Source organism: Trichosurus vulpecula, chromosome 4 (genome assembly GCF_011100635.1).
Source record: "Trichosurus vulpecula isolate mTriVul1 chromosome 4, mTriVul1.pri, whole genome shotgun sequence".
NCBI lineage: Eukaryota > Metazoa > Chordata > Mammalia > Diprotodontia > Phalangeridae > Trichosurus > Trichosurus vulpecula.
In genome coordinates, this window is record NC_050576.1 from 210548644 (window position 1) to 210568592 (window position 19949).

The 19949-nt window shown below is 36.1% G+C and overlaps 1 protein-coding gene across 2 annotated transcripts in view; it reads right to left on the reverse strand.

Moving 5' to 3' along the window:
• Positions 1 to 19949, reverse strand: part of CEP112 (centrosomal protein 112) — a 495213-nt gene that overhangs the window by 445169 nt on the left and 30095 nt on the right. For both annotated transcript variants that reach the window (XM_036753261.1, XM_036753260.1), the window contains exons 5-6: positions 2744 to 2840; positions 672 to 749 (exon numbers count right to left, since the gene is read on the reverse strand). In XM_036753261.1, the coding sequence (XP_036609156.1) occupies positions 672 to 749; positions 2744 to 2840 (175 nt within the window). The remainder of the gene's footprint in view (positions 1 to 671; positions 750 to 2743; positions 2841 to 19949) is intronic.

Consider the following 19949-nt stretch of genomic DNA (forward strand, 5'->3'; position numbering starts at 1 on the left):
CTTTACCTCTAAATTTTTACTTCTAAATCCTGCCTTGATTATCTTCTCCTACCAATCCCTAAAAGCCAATAAATAAATTACTTCCAAATCATTCTAGTCCATAAACATCTCTTTTTCCCCTATATTCCTAGAGTACCTAATCATGAGGATCAATCATTTACACACTTAGTCATAGTCAGGCTTTACTGTTATTTAAATTTTTCATCTGTTCCTGTCTCTCCAATAAAACATTAAATTTCCTGAAGGCAATGGCAATGCCCATGCTTTTTACTTCTAAAAAGCACTCAGTACTAAAAAAAAAATAACTCATATTCATATAGTGCCTTAGGTTTTGCAAAGTGCTTTGCTCACAATAATGCTGCAAAGCAGGTAGTAAAAGAAGCATTTTCTCCATGACAAACAGGGAAATTAAGGCTTTAATTAAATTAACTTAAGAGTTTAAATAATTGGCCTGTGGTCACACAACTGGGAAGTATCTAGTATGGTATTCATCAAAATCTCCTAAGCATAGCACTCTTTTCTATTATACTTTCTAGCACTAAGCACCTGGTTCTAAATAAATATTTATTCTATATGGGTAACTTTGGAAATGGATTCTATCGAATATATTGTCCTACCATAAATAAAATCATAAAATTATAAATAAAATTAAATTATAAAATTTCTTTTACCCCAAGGTTCCAACTATTAAGACGAGCTTCAAGTTCACTGTCATCCATAGATATGGAAGGTTTTTTGAGATAATCTTTCTGAAATATAAACATTTCAAAGGAAAAATTAGGACAAAGCAATGAAGATCAAAGACAATTTCATGGGTCTTATGCTTTTTTTATGTGAGATTATACTGGCCTTAAAGGAATATGTTTCTGATAAAGGTAATAAATATAGATTAAAATCATTTAGGGCTATGATATAACACATTGCACTACAATATAACATAATAACTAATGATTTAAATTTAGTGTTAAAATTAATCAGACTTTGTACTTTCATTTCTTTCACAAAAAGTTTATTTGAAAACCATAGCAATTAAACAAATGCTTAAGGAAAGATGATTTTGTCTCATTACATTTGTTGAAAAGGAAGTTTTGTGTTAGTATCCAAGAATATCTTTATCCTGATATTTATCCTCATTCAGACATTAGGAATATATGGATAAAAGTGTTTTAAAACATTAAATTACCTCTAAAGTCCCTCCCTAACTCTATGATTATATGACCATTACCACTATAATTGTTCTTTATTTCTTTTATAAATAAAAACTCCACTATATCAAACATTTACCAACCCAAGAAAAACCAGTTAATTGAGGATTATCAGATATTCAAAGACAAAGCAATATACACAAATGGTCTAATATATAGTGGAACTCAGGAAAAACCTCTCATGTATACGTCAACCTAAGATAGATAAGTTTACAAAATAATACTAACAATCATAACACTAGTTATTTTACCCTCCCCCCAAAAAGATGCTGAGATAACTGTCTGATGATATAACATATCATCCTTTTAGGGAAGCGGCATGGCATGGCAGATTGAGAACCAATCTCAGAGCAAGAGAGAAATGGGTTCAGGTCTTTCCTCCAACACATACTGACTATGGATTAACTTGACACCTCTCCATGCAACTCTCTAGGACTACAAGTTGCAGAAAAGATGAAGACCTGCATCAGACATTCTTCCCTAGGGAATTCCCTAAACCAGTGAAAACAGTTATCTAATCTAGCCCATATAATTATCTAACTCAATCCAATACCTACTCCTATCCCTAACAATATTATCTTAAAGAAAACTTCAGTGCTGACAAATCTCTGTAGTTTTCTTTTGAGATAACAAATATATGTTAGCATTTAGAGGTGAGTGAACATAATTATTATCAAAGTACCACAAGTGTTTAAAAAGTACTGAATTTCATATACAAAAGTAATTATAAGATAAATCATCATGATATAAGACATAACCTTTGAATTGCTTTTCCAGACGGAGTGTGCTAAACTATCCAGAACTCCCTCATTTGATCCTCTTTGGAACCAATGACATATTTGTAAAACGCCTAGCTAGAATTAGGGAATATAGTATGTAATTATGACCAGTGCTATTTTTTTAAAAAATTCAAAATTAACTCCAATAGTAATCAAACCTATAAATCCAGTTCCATTAGCATCATTCTCTAAGGAATTAAACTATATTACATAACTAGATGCAAAAAAAACACAAGAACTGATACCTATAAAGCAATTTAAGATTTGCAAAAATTTCATAAATATCGTCTCATTAGATCCTTGCAAGTGATATGTAGTTCATTCCACAAAAAGCCTTGCTCTTAATCTACCTCAAAATTTTCCTTAGCGCATTAATTTAACTTAATCCCTCTTTTTGGTTTTAAGACTACTATACATATTTGCATAATACTGCACATTCAATGCTATGAACAGAGATCTATCAGTTTACTGATAATGATAATGCATATGGAGCTGAAAGTGCCCTAAGAAGCAATCTAGCCCAACCTCCTTATTTTACAGTTGAGGTAACTTAGGCTCAAGGTAACAAAAATAGTAAGTGAAAAAGGTAAAATTTGAATTCCAGTCCTGACTCCAAATACATTATGCTGTATTGCACTGGTCTTACTCATTACTTGAATGCAACCTTTTAGAATTTGTAGAACATGGAATGAAAATTTAGTGGGGAATTAAACTTAGCTCTTAAAGACAAGAAATAATAACAATGAAACCTGATCTTACAGAAATATGTGTGGCAAGATTTTCTTCCTCTGATCTGTGTATTGGACTCACAGAATGTGATCTCACTCGCAGCTGCCCAGTATATCGTTGTTTACTGCTAGACCACAAAACAGTAACAATCAGTATTTGAGGAATTCAATTAATTTGGTTCAACATATACAAAGCTTCTTGTGTTGGCATTCTTATTGATATAGAATTCGTACTATTTTATAAATGATGTACCTGTAGCAAATAAAAAGAAAAATATTATCACTATATATCACTTAAAATTTGCCTCATTTACACAAAATATATTTTACGTATCCCTAAAAGAATATCCACATCCTAAATCCAGCTACGACTTTAATGTCGCATTTTTCATATTATTTTGACAAGCTTGTTTATTTATAAACAGGTCATATATCTAAGTGCAAAATAATAAGTATATTTGAAACTTTCATCTCCTCTTGTTAAATAAGAGAGAAGAGAGAAAAATACTCTGAGAGAATGAACTAGAAGCATCACTGCAGGTTTTATTACTTGAAAAAGATAACATAATAATAATTCATATTTATACTGCATTTGAAAGTTGACAGCACATTCCTCATAATCCTGTGATAATGGTACAATGAGCATTACCATCACCATTTCACAAATAAAGTTGGACTCAGAGAACGCTGCAATCACACAGCTAGTAAGCATCAAAACCAATATTCAAGCTCAGATTCCCTGGATCCAGGTCTGAGGCTTTTACTTTTGCTCCTATTCATGTTCTGTGTCAGGAAATGGACCAAGCAACACCAGGCCTACACGCTTTAGTTTCTGTCAGTTACTCAGAAGGCATGTCAGAAACTGCAGAACTGTCTTCCAAACTCTTCAATTAAAATTTAAGCCTCACTAATTCAGGTAAAAGTTGATAAGCTTAGTTTTTGGGAAGCTTATTTAGGCTTTCAAATAGCTATGACCTAGTATCAGATAAAGTGTAGAAAATCTTACTTGAAGTCTATCTTAAATAGTTTTGTATTTAAAGCTATTGAAGTTGAACTTTCATGAAATTGTGAAATATCTTGTTTCTCAACAAGTAAAGCGTTATTTTGTTTTGGTATAGATCTATCAAATTATCTTAGTAGGGAGGTAGATCTTTGTGAGAGGTAACCTCCTTCCCTTTATCCCCCAATCAAAGCAGTTAGGCAGCTGTTCTTCAACTTACAGGTATAGATAGTTGCCTGAGACACTCAGAGGTTAAGAGAATTGCTGACGGTCATATAGCAAGTTCTTATTCTGAGGCCAGGTCTCTAATATTTCCGTATAAGAGATATGAAATTAAAGTTGACCATCTTATAGTCATTGAAAATGACCAACTATAAGCCTCAAGACCTAATCAGGATCTTCCCAATAAAATATGGTGCTCTTCTGAGGCTAAGTACACAGTAAATATTCTAAGAAACCCTTGGAATAATGTCAAAAAAGATTTTTAAAAAACAAGGTTTTAATTTTTTTTCACAGCCAAAGGAAAACAAAGTTTAGTAAAGATTCACCACATTGGGTAGACTCTTGGGGAGCCTGAGCATTTGTGACACTAACACCAGTGGGCCAGATTGAATCTACACTGAGCTAGACTGAATCTGACCCAACAAGGTTTTTGTTATGTCACTCTCTGTCAAGTAGCAGTCTCTAAAATGACTGCAAAGAAATATAGAACGAATGAAGGGGAGATATTTTTATTTGGAGATAAGGGATACAACCACTACTCCAAAGAAAAACTTTTCTATTTATCACAGTCATATAACCCAAAAGTCAGCAAATTAAAAAGCAATAAGCACAATATATGAAATATAATTCTTGGCATTATTTCATATTACATAAGCCTTCTAAATATAAGAACTAATTTACTTAAAAGGACATGGTACTTTAATCAAATATTACTATTTTTCACCTTTTTTTTGGTCAAGTCTTCTTATACGAAATGGATAACATAGAAATGTTTTACATGACTGCACATCTATAAACTATGTCGGACTGCTTACCTTCTCAGGGAGGGGAAAGGGGAGAGAGAAAGGGAGCAATAGAATTGGAACTCAAAACTTAAAAAGATGACCATATCAACAACAAAACTAGCAGAAACCATATGATCATCTCAATAGACGCAGAAAAAGCCTTTGACAAAGTACAACACCCATTCCTATTAAAAACACTAGAAAGCATAGGAATAAGGGGAACCTTCCTCAAAATTATGAATAGCATCTACCTAAAACCATCAACAAGCATTATTTGTAATGGGGATAAACTAGATGCATTCCCAATAAGATCGGGGTGAAACAAGGATGTCCATTATCACCCCTATTATTCAATTTGGTTCTAGAAACATTAGCTGTAGCAATAAGAGAAGAAAAAGAAATTGAAGGAATTAGAATAGGAAAAGAAGAAACTAAATTATCACTTTTTGCAGATGATATGATGATTTATCTAGAGAATCCTAGAGAATCAAGTAAAAAACTACTTGAAATAATAAACAACTTTAGCAAAGTTGCAGGATATAAAATAAACCCACACAAATCCTCAGCATTCCTATACATTACTGACAAAGCCCAACAGCAAGAGATAGAAAGAGAAATTCCATTCAAAGTTACTGAAGGCACTATAAAATATTTGGGAGTCTATTTGCCAAGACAAACCCAGGGCCTATATGAACATAACTATGAAACACTTTTCACGCGAATAAAATCAGATCTAAATAAATGGAGAAATATCAGTTGCTCATGGTTAGGCCGAGCTAATATAATAAAAATGACAATTCTACCTAAATTAATCTATCTATTCAGTGCCATATCAATCGAACTACCAAAAAATTTTTTTACTGAGCTGGACAAAATAATAACAAAATTCATTTGGAAAAACAAGAGGTCTAGAGTATCTAGGATATTAATGAAAAGACATGCTAGAGATGGTGGTTTAGCCACACCAGATATTAAACTGTACTACACAGCAGCAGTCATCAAAACTGCCTGGTACTGGTTAAGAAACAGGGGTGTGGATCAGTGGAATAGGATAGGTACACAAGTAGGTGAAATCAACAAGTTTAGCAATCTACTCTTTGATAAACCCAAAGAAGCCAGTTTCTGGGCTAATAATTCACTATTTCACAAAAACTGTTGGGAAAATTGGAAAATGGTAGGGCAAAAACTGGGCATAGACCAATATCTTACACCATATACCAAAATAAAGTCAAAATGGGTTCATGATTTAGGAGTAAAAGTTGATACTCTAAGTAATTTGGGAAAGCAAGGAATAGTTTACTTATCAGATTTGTGGAAAAGTAAAGAATTCATGACCCAACAAGAGATAGAGAGCATTACAAAATGCCAAATGGATAATTTTGATTATGTCAAATTGAAATGTTTTTGTACAAAAAAAGCCAATGCAACAAGAATTAGGAGGGAAGCAGAAAATTGGGAGAAAATCTTTGCAACTAGTATCTCTGATAAAGGCCTCATCTCTAAAATATATAGGGAGCTAAGCCAAATATATAGGAATACAAGCCATTCCCCAATTGAGAAATGGTCAAAGGATATGAACAGGCAGTTTTCAGAGGAAGAAATTAAAGCTATCTACAGGCATATGGAAAAATGCTCTGGATCGCTGCTGATTAGAGAAATGCAAATCAAAACAACTCTTAGATACCACATCTCTCCTGTCAGATTGGCTAAAATAACAAATCAGGAGAATGATAAATGCTGGAAAGGATGTGGGGAAATTGGAACATTGTTGCATTGCTGGTGGAGTTGTGAGCTGATCCAGCCATTTTGGAGGGCGGTGTGGAACTATGCCCAAAGGGCTATAGAAATGTTCATACCCTTTGACCCAGTAATACCACTTCTAGGGTTGTATCCCAAAGAAATCATGCAAGCAGGAAAAGGACCCATATGTACAAGAATATTTATAGCAGCTCTCTTTGTGGTAGCCAAGAATTGGAAAGCAAAGGGATGCCCATCAATTGGGGAATGGCTGAACAAGCTGTGGTATATGAAGGTGATGGAATACTATTGTGCCATAAGAAATGGGGATGATGCAGACTTCATAACAACCTGGAAAAACCTACACGACATAATGCTGAGTGAGCGGAGCAGAGCCAGGAGAACGTTGTGCACAGCCACAGATATGTGGATTCCGTGAGGACCAATCCTGACATACTGCGCTTCTCTCAGCAACCTAAAGGGGCAAGGACAACTCCAGGGGACTCACGATGGAGAATGCTATCTTCATTCAGAGAAAGAACTGCGAAGTTTGAATACAGACTGAGGCACACTACATGCTCGCCTTTTCTGCTTCTCTTTTGTTTTTGTTTTTGGGGTTTTTTTTTTTGTTTTTTGTTTTTTTGGGTTTTTTTTGGTTCTGTTTCTTCTTTCTCATGATTCATTCAATTGATCAAAATTCTTCTCCACGACTTGACTAGAGCATAAATTAATTCAATGCGAAGTTATACATGACAGTTATATGAGACTTCATGCCGTCTTGGGGAGGGAGGGGGGAGGGAGGGGAGAAAAACTGGAACTCAAAACTATGTAGAACCGTGTGTGGTAAACTAAAAATAAATAAAGAAAAAAAAAACTTAAAAAGATGTTAAAAATTGTTTTAACATGTAATTGGGAGTGGAATAAAATATTATTTTTTTAAAAGAAACAATTTACTTAAAGGCATATAGTACTTTAACATTGGTAGTTTAGGGGGTCCTATAGCTAAGATAAAAAGCATTGTGCCGTTCCCTTTTAATGATAAATTAAATATTCAGTAAAAGAACTATATATAAGCATTGAATATTTAAAAAATAAACAGCAATTTTTAAAAAGCACAAGGTTAACAGAGGCCTAAAAACTTTTATTATATGAAGTTCTTCAATAATACGGCAAATAAGTTAATATAAGATGATTTTTTTCTCTTGTTCTCAACTGCTAAAGCCCGGAAGAGTTTTGTATTCTAACATAACTACTGAGCCAGACATTAATACTGACTTTATGTTACATTATAATATTTTCATCATTAATTCATTATTACATATCACAAAGATGTCACGAAGACCTTTGTTATAATCTTCCTCACCATCTTTATGATCTGAGACAAATTACTTCAACTTTCTGGGCTTCAGTTTCTTCATCTGTAAAATAAGGAGGTTGAACTAGCCAATGTCTCAAGTCCCTTCTAAGGAACATTTACTAAGTGCATATTCTATGTCAGTCAGGGGGCCAGCTAGCATTTATTAAACACTTTCTATGTTCTAGGTACTATGTTATGTGCTGAGGATACAAAAGAAAGGGAAAAGCCATTTCCTGCTCTCAAGAAGCTTAGTAATATGAGAGAGACAACATACAAACTATATACGACAAGATATAAACTGGATAAATTAGAGATAATCAATAGAAGGCAAAAACCTAAGTCTCTGTCCTCAAGGAGCTCACACTCTAACAGAGAGGGTAATGTGCAAATTACTATGTACATATAAGATATATACAGTGTAAATGGAAGATAATTTCAGCAGGAGTGACTGAGAAAGGCTTCTTGAAGAAGGTGAGACTTGAGCTGAGTCTTGAAGGAAGCTAAGAAACCTAGCAGGGAGCAGGGAGAGTATCCCAGGCATAGGACATTCAATACAAATGTGTGGAACTGACTTGCATTTGTATCCTGTTGTGAGAGACTGGTAAAAGTTAGGGAAAGTTAGGTTTCTACAGAAGAGTTAATTAAGTTCCGCAGAATAATTAATTGTCAGCTGAAACAAAGAAGGAGTAAAAATTAACCAGGATGAGGGTCCTCAACCAATCAGAATAAAGTTTGCAGTTTTGCAGAAACCACAAATTCAGAACATTAGGAAAACTGGTCTAAACTGGCCAGAGAATGGTCACGGTTGAAGACAAAAATGGGTCAAATGGCTACCATGCATGCTTAATTGGCTAATTGAATATTACCTTACAAATCCCACAGGGAGGAGTTTTCCATCATTTTTGAACATGGGACATATGACAAGGGAAGGGGGACATGCTTACACATATTAAAGAAAGAACATATGAAGAGGTGTATCAGGAAGAAGGGAGCGGACCAATCCGCTCTCTGAGGGAAGGTACTGAGTTGATGGTGCATCAATCTGTGTCAGTCTAACACTATAAACCTGATCTCATTTTTGTAAGCAGCACTCCCTCTTCCTAAAGAAGGGTGGAGATTGCTCCTGGCCAGAAACATTTACCAACTCCTTTGGATTCCTCAACAATAATAAATTGCCCTTGATACCTGAATTTCAGTGTCAAGCGTACTTCTAACACTGTCATGTGTATCAATGACAGGATACAGGTCTCATATCCTTCTAGTACTTAATCACCTAGGAGCAAACTATCCTCAGCTCCCACCTCCCATTCTCTCATCCCCATCTTCCTCAATATCACCCACCTTTGGCACACTCCAATTCTTCCCACCTTCCACTACATCCTTCACAATTTCTGCTTCATAAAGAATAAACTTCCTCTCAAACTCCTCCTGTCTCCATCTCATTGAGAGAGACTTGGCTTCTCTCTGAAGATACTTCATCCCTAGGCTTTGACTGCAGCACTGACTGTATCTTCCCTCACACAATACACATGCAGATATTGATCCAAGAAGAGAAGCCAGAATATGCTTTACTCCCCACTGCCACTTAAACAATCTCCCTTTACCACCATCACTTAGCCATATCTCATCCTCTGAAGTTCCCTATTAAAAAGAGAGAAATGTAGGTGATGAAAAAATAAAATATATCAATTTAAAAATCTATATTTTTTTAAAAGATCATTGGCAACTTTGATGAAGGCAGTTTCAGCTGATTGATCAGTTCAGAAGTCAGACTATAGAAGGTTCACAGAAGAGGGTGAGACGGGAGCAAGCGGAGGCACCTAGTGTATGTGATTTTCTCAGGGAATTAAGTCATGAAGGGGAGAAGAGGTAGAGAATGATAGCTAGCAAAAATGGTCAGATCAACTGATTTTTTTAAGGATGGGGAGATATGGGGACATTCAGAGACAACTAGATGTCAGAGTGGATAGAGTGCTGGGCCTAGAACCAGAAAGACCTGGGTTCAGATATGCTCTCAGACACTAGCTGCATGACCTAGGCAAGTCATTTAATCACTGCTTGCCTCAGTTTCCTCAATTGTAAAATAGAGACGATGATAGTAATAATGCTACCTCCCAGAGTTGCTGTAAGGATCAAACAAGATATCTGTAAAACACTAAGCACAATACCTGACACACAGTAGGCACTTAATAAATACTTACTTCCTTTCTTTCTTCATTTTTTTCCTTCTTTCCAGCAGGGAAAGAGGAGTAGATAAAGAGAGATGAAAGTTAAGAAGGAGTGGAAATGATAGTGACAGCCATTTGCTGGAGAAGTAGAGAAGAAATAAGATGAGAGGGATTGGCCTTTAAAAGGGTACTTTTTCACTTAAGTCAAGGGTGAAAGAAGAGATAGTAAAGACATCTAAACAATATGAAATGAGTAAAGGGTGGAGAGAGAAAGAGTTCTTGGCAAATAGCCTCAATTTTTTGGTGAACTATAAGGTACTCCAGAGGTGCCTGCTGGGGTATTTCAGACTGGTAGCAATATCAGGTAAAGTACTGTACTGTGTTTAGGGGAACCTAAGCCTGGGTTTAGGGCTGCCTCTTCTGTGTTTGTTCTTTCCTGAGTAGTTAACCAAACAGTGATTACAAGATACTTGTGTTTAGTCTTAGAAGCAACTTTTTGAGACGGACAGATTTAAAGATCCTGGGTCTTCAGTGCAAAGTGACAGGTATCAGGTGGGATGTTTGCATCAGAGAGGATACCACTTCCAGGAAAGCAGCTCACACCCAGCCTAACTTGCCAGAAGACATAGACCTGGAAAGAGCTGTTTGGACAGTGAAGAGCCAAGGTGAAATATAAAATGCTTATTTAGAAATCACACAAACTAGGTAGGTGTTTTAAGCATCAACCTTACAAGAAAGTATAATAGTAGTTAAAAGTTACTATATCTTTTAATGTATGCTTGTGAGAGTCTTTTGTGTGAAGCATTTCATTTGTCTGTAAGAAATAAATACCTCTGTCATACATTATTTCCTTTGTACATTGAGTACCTTCCTACTCTCTCCTTAAGGGAGACCCCAGATAAGAGCCAAAACCTAAGCTTCAGGGGCAACTTGGGGGCAGGGGGTTTGGGGTAGGACAAAAATTAGTCAAATAATACAAGGAGTCTTATGCTTCTTTGAGTTGGTCAAGTTCTTCCAGGACCGAATTTGACCCAGTTACCTTGTATGGTCCAGGGCAGATGAGTCCTTAGTAAAAGGAAGAGGGAATAGCACTCCACTCCCTTGGGCCTAGCATTAGATTAGATTGTTAGGTAGGTAGGTAGGTAGATAGATAGATAGATAGATAGATAGATAGATAGATAGAGACAGATAGACAGATCTAGATATGTATGTACATACATACATACTTACAGACAGAGATACTATCAGTCCTGATAGAATGTAAGCTCCTTTAGAGCAGGGACTGTCTAATTCTTTGTATGTGTGACTCAGCTCCTGGCACAATGTCTGGCACAGAGGTGGCAATTAATAAATACTTGTTTCTCAATGCCTTGCAATCTGATTCCTAAAACTGAAACTTCCGAAACACTCAACTGAAATTGTTCCTACTTTACTTCTACCTCTAATTTCTCTCCAAGAACTCCAATCCTGTATTACTAACTGCCTGCTGGCCTCTCAAATTCAACATGTTCAAAATGACCTATACCTCTTACAAATTCCTATTTTTGTTGAGGAATGTTCTTTGAACTGAATTGAAAAGAGATATTTTACAAATACAAAATCAGAAAATATTACAATAAGAATATATGTACTAAATAAACTTTCCATAAAATAGTACAAACATTATACAGGCACACCAATCCAACTTCAAATACAACTTCAGGTGAGACCAAGTTGCAGAGGTCAGTTACTTCCATAGCAACAATGTTACAAATAGTGGAGGGCGGGGCGGGAGGACCAGCACAGCAAAAATTTAGACTACAAAAATTTAAATCAATCTTTGCAATGGCCTGTAGCATTCTAACTTGTGGACTGAATAGACTGTTTAGATATACTAATAGACCTAAGATGTGAAACCTCAAGTCAGAGGAATTACAAGAGTTTTCATCTGGAGAGGGAAGTCAATGAACAACTGGTGATTTTTTCTAAACCAGGGGTTCTTAATTTGAAATTCGAAAAAAAAAAATTCTTACTTTTTTATTAACTGAATTTCAATATAATTAGTTTCTTTGGACTCCTATGAATATTCTTTTATCTATTTAAAAACATTTTTTCTGAATAAAGACCCTTAGGTTTCAACCGACTACCAAGAGGGCTCATCGCGCGCATGCGCACACACGCACACACACACACACACACACACACACACACACACTAAAAACCCTTATTATACATGGCAAAGCAGGAGAGGATATAGAAAGGGGTGGTAACTGGTCCACGGATAAGAAGCTGAGACAAATAAGGTGTTCTCTGTTTGCAGAGACTGAGCAAGAAAGTACAGTGACTTCCCTATAAAGGAGATAGGAAAAGCTGCTAATTCTTTCCTCCTTAAAAACCTTCCTTAGAAATACTACTTTAAGATATAGCTAGAGATGAGGACCACCAAATGAATTTTGGACGTTCTTTTTTTTTAATGTTCTTTCTTAAAAGACAAAAAAATTAATCCACAGCTGGGAAAGGCACAATTCACTTCTGAAGAGAAGGAAAGAAAGTTGAAGATCGTTATTATAACTTAGGGAAGGGGAAAAGCAAAAAAAAGCTGGGGGTTCAGATTCCAAATACCCAAAACCCTCTTCTTAAAGGGACTATGACTTTAAATTTGCAGAGGCTAGGCTAAAAAATTTTGCACCTGGAGACTGTATCTTACTTTTCTTTTATGCAACTGTAAGCTGTCTCTATGACTGTGCTAACAAAGGCATCTCTTGCTCTTATCAGTGAATTCTTTTTTTCTTTTTTTTTTTTTTGAGGCGGAAGGGAAGGCAATTGGGGTTAAGTGACTTGCCCAAAGTCACACAGCTAGTAAGTGTGGCAAGTGTCTGAGGCTGCATTTGAACTCAGCTCTTCCTGACTCCTGGGCCATGCTCTATTCACTGTGCCACCTAGCTGCCCCATCAGTGAATTCTTTGTAAAAATGCTTATGTGATATAAGATACAAACAAGGACCTGAGGCTGAACGGGATGGCAATGGAGCCAGGGACCAGCCAAAGGACTTTACAGAGTAGAACTTCTAATTTTAGGGTTGGATTTGGTTTTAAAATTATTAACATTATTACAAAATTTTGATGGTTGGTCAACTTTATATGGAAGAACAGTTTCCCTGTTACTAATATTTTCCATACTCTCCCTTCAAATTATTTCCTATTTATCTGTTTACATGGTAAATAAATCTCCCTCTCTCTGAGTACTGCATACACACACTCCTAGAGGAAAGGGACTATTTTATTTTTGTAGTTTCATTCCATGGCACCAAACACTTCTCATGCCTACAGGATTGAGAGCTTAACTGACTTCTGTACAGTCTAAGATTATGAGATAAAGAGAAGCCAGTCAATAAACATTTATTAAGTACCTACTATGTTCCAGTCACTGAAATAAGTGTTAGGGATACAAAAAAAGGTAAAAGTATCTGACCTCAAGGAGCTCACAGCCCAGCTGGGAGACAACATACAAATAACTATGTACAAACAAGCCATATACACGATAAACTGGAAATGATCAATAGAAGGATGGCACTACAATTAAAAGAGATCAGGAATGGCTTCTATGAAAGTGAGACTATAACTAGGACTTGAAGGAAAATAGGGAATCCAGGAGACAAATGAGGAGAGAGAGCATTCCAGGCATGGGGACAGCCAGTGCAAATGCCTAGAAATCAAGAGATGGAGTGTCTTGTTCAAGGAAAAGCAAAAAGGCTGGTGTCATAAGATCACAGAGTTCATGGAGAAATGTATGTATAAGGCCTAAGAAGACTGAGGAAGAGGAGAGACCACATTTTAAAGGGCTTTGAACACAAAACAGGAATTTATGTTTGACCCCAAAGGTGACAGGGAGCCACTGGAATTCACTGAGTAAGGGAGTACCATGGTCATACATGCACAATAGGAAGGTCACTGAGAGCTGAGTTAAGGATGGACTGAAACGGCAAGAGACTTGAGGTAGGAAAACCAACTGGCAGGTAATTGCAATAATCAAGCTATGAGGTGATAAGGGTCTGTACCAGCATGGTGGCAAAAACTGGCAGAACTTGGCAATAGATAAGATATTATAAATGAGAAAGAATGAGGAGTGGGGGATGATGCCCACATTGCAAACCCTGGCAAATAGGATTGGGCTGGCAGAAAAGAGAATAATCACCTACTAAGTGCCAGGCACTTTTACAAATACCTCATTTGGGGATAGTGGTGCCATCAACAGTAATAGGGAAGTTTGGAAAGAAGTTAGAGTTGCAGGGGGAGGACAAAAAAATAATGAGTTCAGTTCTGGACATGTTGAGAGTAAGATGTCCATGGGACATCCAGTTCAAGATGGCTGCAGCCCAATTGGTAGTTGGACGTAGAGAGGTTTGATAAGAATAATCAACATAGAGATATTATTGAATCCATGGGAGCTGATGTGATTACCATGTAAAACAGTATAATAGGAGAAGAGATGAGAAGAGGGCCCAGGACAGAGCCCTGTGGGACACTCACAGTTAGCAGGTGTGACCTGGATGAAGATCCAGCAAAAGAGAACAAGAAGGAATAGAATAAGGAGCAAAGAAAGGAGAGGAGCAGAACAGAGAGGAGAAGAGGGAATATGAAGGAAAAGGGTGATCGAAAGGCTGCAGAAAGGTCAAGAAGGATAAGGACTGAAAAAAGTCTCATTAGGTTTGGCAGCTAAGAGATTGTTGGTAACTCCGGAAGGAATAAACCTGCACTAGTAGAGGACTTTCCTCCCAGGGAGCTCCCAACTAATAAAATTCTAAATCCAGTCCTATCCCTATTCATTATCTCCATCTTCTGGCCATTTTATTAAACTGCACAAAGCAAATACTACATAATATTCTAAGATGGATTAAAATGTTATAGCCTTTTTATTTTACTATGTTCTCGAAAATTGAGATTTAAAAAATTTAAAAAGATATGGTGTCTGCCCTCACAGAGTTGGAGAAGAGTAGATTATATTTTTCCACGGAAGCAATGTCATTAATGGGTGGTTATGCTCCTGGTCAAGAACTTACGTTCAGATATAACCAAAATGTCACAAAAGCAAAGATTTGACAACCACAAGTATCCACAATAATCTGAAATGAATGTTAAGTACTACAAATTTGGTCTAACCAACATCTTATACCATATACCAAGATAATATCAAAATGGGTATATGATTTAGACATAAAGTGTGATGCCATAAACAAATTGGGAGAGCAAGGAATAGTTGACCTGTCAAATCTATGAGAAGGGAAGAATTTATGACCAAACAAGAGACAGAGAACATTAAGAGACATAAAATGGATATTTTTGATTATGTTAAATTTTTTGAAATTGCACAAATAAAAACCAATGGAACCAAGATTAGAAGAGAAGCAAAAAAGTGGAAAAAATATTATAGCAAGTATCTCTGATAAAGGCCTCATTTCTCAAATATGTAGGGAACTGAGTCAAATTTATAAGAATACAAATCATTCCCCAACTGATAAATGGTCAAAGGCAGAAATCAAAGCTATCTAAAGTTATATGAAAAAATGTTCTAAATCACTAATGATTAGAGAAATGCACATTAAAACAACTTTGAGATACGACCTCACACCTATCAGATTGGCTAATGTGACAGAAAAGGAGAATGATAAATATTGGAGGGAATGTGAAAATATTGGGACACTAATGCATTGTTGTTGGATTTGTGAACTGATCCAACCATTCTGGAGAGCAATTTGGAACTATGCCCAAAGGCAACCAAGCTGTGTGTATACCCTTTGATCCAGCAATACCACAAGGTCTGTATCCCAAAGGGATTTTTTTAAAAAGAGAAAGGGATCTATTTATACAAAAATATTTTTAGCAGTTCTTTTTGTAGTGGCTAAGAATTGGAAACTGAGGTGACACCTATCAATTGAAGACTGGCTAAACAAGTTGCGGTATATGATTGTAATGGAATACTATCATGCCATAAGAAATGATGAGGAGGATAATTTCAGAAGAACCAGAACACTGTACATAGTAATAGCAATACTGTACAAGGATCAACTGTGAATGACTTAGCTATTCTCAGCAAAATAAAGACAATTCAAAAAAAAAAAAAGATAAAGACAATTCAAAAGGACTCATGATGTAAAATGTTATCCACTTCCAGAGAAATAATTGATGGAGTCTGAATGCAGATCGAAGCATAAGATTTTTCACTTTAGTGAAAAATTGGTTTGGGGGGTTTGTTAGGGTTTTTTTTGTTCTGTGTCTTCTTTCACAACATGACTAATATAGAAATGTTTTACATGATTGCAACATGTATAACATCAAATTGCTTAGTGTCTTGGGAAGGAGGAAGGGGAGGGAGAGAATTTGAAATTCAAAATTTTTAAAAATGAATGTTAACTGTTTTTACATGTAACTGGGAAAAATAAAATATTATTCAAAAAACAAATTTGGTCTAAAATTAATATGCTACTTCGATGCCTTAACAATCTGTGATTTCATCTATGGGAGCACTCAATGCAAATCACAATCCATCAGTGCCTTGGTAGATAGTCTTTGTGAACTATTGTGGTAGGAAAAAATTGGTATGGTAAATAGAGCCTTTGACTTGGAGAAAGGAGGTTCTGAGTTCAAATCCTGCCTAAGACACTCAAACTTCACTCAGCCTGTTTCCTCGTCATAAAATGGAAATAATAATAGCAACCACCTCATAGGGCTATTGTTAAGAACAAAAGAGCTAACTGTATAAGTTCGAATCTTGAAGTCTCACATAGATGTTAGCTATTATTATTTTGATCACCTGAAGGCTAATTTTGCTGGGTTGGTCCTTAGATGATAAGGATCCAACCTGACCATCTTGATAAACTTGCTAGAATTTTATCTCGCACTTTGCTGCTATAATCTTCAAAGACTAAAGCCACCCCTCAGATAGAGTGAAATACTGAAAGTTGACTTTTGTGGAGAATACTGCCTTCAATAAACATGAATTAATTTAATTAACAATTTTACATGTCTCCCAGAATCCACAGGGCTTAGGGGAAATGATTTGGATGGCTTAGATCTCTTTAAAAAATATATAGAAAGAAAGAAAAAAAAAAGGCTGTCCGAGGAAACTGATAGTATTTATCCCTTGGATGAATTTCTTTGGAATAAGTATAATGGCCTATTATTCTTGTTGATAATATTACTCCCTCTGAACAGTATTTTCAAAAGAATGGGCTGATCAAGAATTGTCTTCTTTGCTCTCTTCAGTTTATTTGAAGGTAAAATGGAACAACTCAAACCAAAGCAATATCAGCACAGGAGCAGTAAGTGCAGTTAAGCCTCATGTTTCCTTCCCCTTCTCTTTGCTCACAAAGACACCACCTAGTTCAGGTACTCTCACCTGGATTATTACAATAACCTAACTGGTCGGCCTTAAATTTTTTCCTCTACAACCCATTCTCTGAACAGCAACTGGTGATTTTCCTAAAGTTCATGTCTGAGCCCATACTCACTTATAGGATCAAACACCTTTGTTTGGCTTATTCACAACTGGGCCCCAAACTTCCTTTCCAATTTTATTATACATTACTCTCCTGTACTCACTATCCAGCCAAACTGGCTTCCTTACTGTTTCTCAAATGTAGTATTCCATCTCTCTTCTCTATGCCTCTGTATTCTCTTTCCTCCATGCCTAAAATGCATTCCCTGCTTCACCTCTGACTCTTCATGATCTTTTGTTCTTTCAAAACTCAATTCAACCACCACCTTCTACATGAAAGCTTGGTTGCCTCCCAACTACCAGTGCCTTTCATATTTATTTTTATTTATCAAATCACTTCATGTCTATTTTGTATATTTGTATACATATTTACATATATATGCATATATATGTCTCCCCTGACAGAATGCAAGCTTCTTGAAGACTTTCATTTTTGTTTTTGTATTTCCAGTCCCAGCATAGTTCTTGAAATATGCTTACTAAATGCTTATTGCTTATTTTAATTAGATTTCTTTTAATTAAATTTTCTTTCCTTCCCACCCAACCCCTATCATTGAAATGAAAAAAAGAAGATGAAAAATAAAACTTTTTGGACAAATATGCATATGCAAGCAAAATAAAATTCCCAAATTAGCCATGTCCAAAAAACATGTAGGTCTTAGTGCTCCAAGGCACCATCAGAAAGTAGTTTGTTTCATTGTGAGGCCTCTGGTCATTGTATTGATCATAGTTCTTAAGTCTTTCAAAGTTGTTTGTTTTTATGATGTTATTATTGCATAAGTTTTTCTTCTGCTTCTGCTCACTTCACTCTGCATCAGTCCATACATTATCTAAGTTTCAGAGAAATAGTCTCCTTTATCATTTCTCACAGCACAGTAGTGTTCCATCACAATCATATACCATAACTTCATTACTGAGTATCAATTATAAAAACTGGGAGGCATAAGACCCCTACAGTATTTGCCAATGTCGTTTTAGATCCTTGCACAGGCCAAATTTCCCAATGAAAGCAAAATATTCCAAATGGTTCCATTTGCAAATTACAGTTTGTAAATTTAACTAACTACCCGAACAGCATAGTGTCCTTAGTGAAATCTATAATTGCTCAAAAGAGACTGATTTTCCCATGTGAAAAATTAAACCAAGTTCAACATGAGAAAATTTCCCAATGCCTTCAAAGAAACTTTGTTGCTCTCTCCTTCAAAATCCAACCTTTTGAAGACCATTATTCTCCCAGTGATGCTATAAAACACAGTACACTACGAACTGGGAACAAGAGCTCTCAAAAGAATCAAAATTATATGTGACCCAAAGGGCAAGGGAAAGATGAACAGAGGAAAGAGACAGGCTGCAGCATATTACCAAAGATAATGTCTGTAAAAGTAGTATAAAAGACATTATCAAGGATATTACTTTATCATCAAGGACATACATGACCAGAAAAGTAGGACAGTCATTTGGAATAAATGAGAAAACAGAGATGGACTACATGTCCAGCAGTAAAGAGAAAGTACACTCCACAAATCTTCCATAGAAGAATTACAGAGACCATGAGTGAAAATCACAGAAATAGAAAGACATATTTGCCACAGTGGAGGAAGAATTCACATCAGTGAGATCATAGATACATCTAAATACATACATATTCACAGAAAAGGCCATAATTATAGTCTAATCCAACCCATACCCAAAAGGAATCTCTACTATAACCCACCTGACAAGTGGTTACTAAGTCTCTGCTTGAAACACTCAAAACGGAGAAAGAAGAGAGAACCTGTTGAGAGCTCTAATTATAGGGAGTTTGGAATAGCTCTAATTATTAGAAAGTTTTTCCTGACATCAAACCTAAATTGGCCTCTTCGCAACTTCTACCCATTACTTCTGATTCTGCCCTCTAGGGCCAAATATAATGAGTTTAATCCCTTCTCTACACTGACACCCCTTGAAGACATTTAACCTTCTCTCCTCCCCTTCCCCAAAGTATTCCCTCCTCCAGGCCCAACCAAACTTCATATGTCATAGACTCAAGGATCTTCAAAACTATAAATGCCCTCATCTGAACACTCACCAGTTTATCGATGTCCTTTTTAAACTGTAGTGCCCAGAACTTTCAATCTCTCCTCTCTGCCAGGTCATCATCCCCCATGCTGACTACACTCTCCTTCCTTTTGTATCTTGTCCCCTTAGTGAATCAATTCTACACTCTACACTCAAATCTCTTGTTCCCTTCTCCTATTGTCAATCGTACCTTGTCAAATCCCAACCTTAGATTGTTCTCACTATCTGATCCCCTATTTCTTCTTCATGTGCTACTGAATAGAATTGAAGAAAATCATGAAACCCATGTTGAATCCACTATAAACTTATGTTACTTAATCTCAACTGAGCCCTTGCTATGGTATGGCAAGGCAATCCTTTTATATTTCCATAGTCAATTCATTATCCCATTCACTACAGAAGCGATTCCAAACCTTTTAATCATTAGTCACATCTCC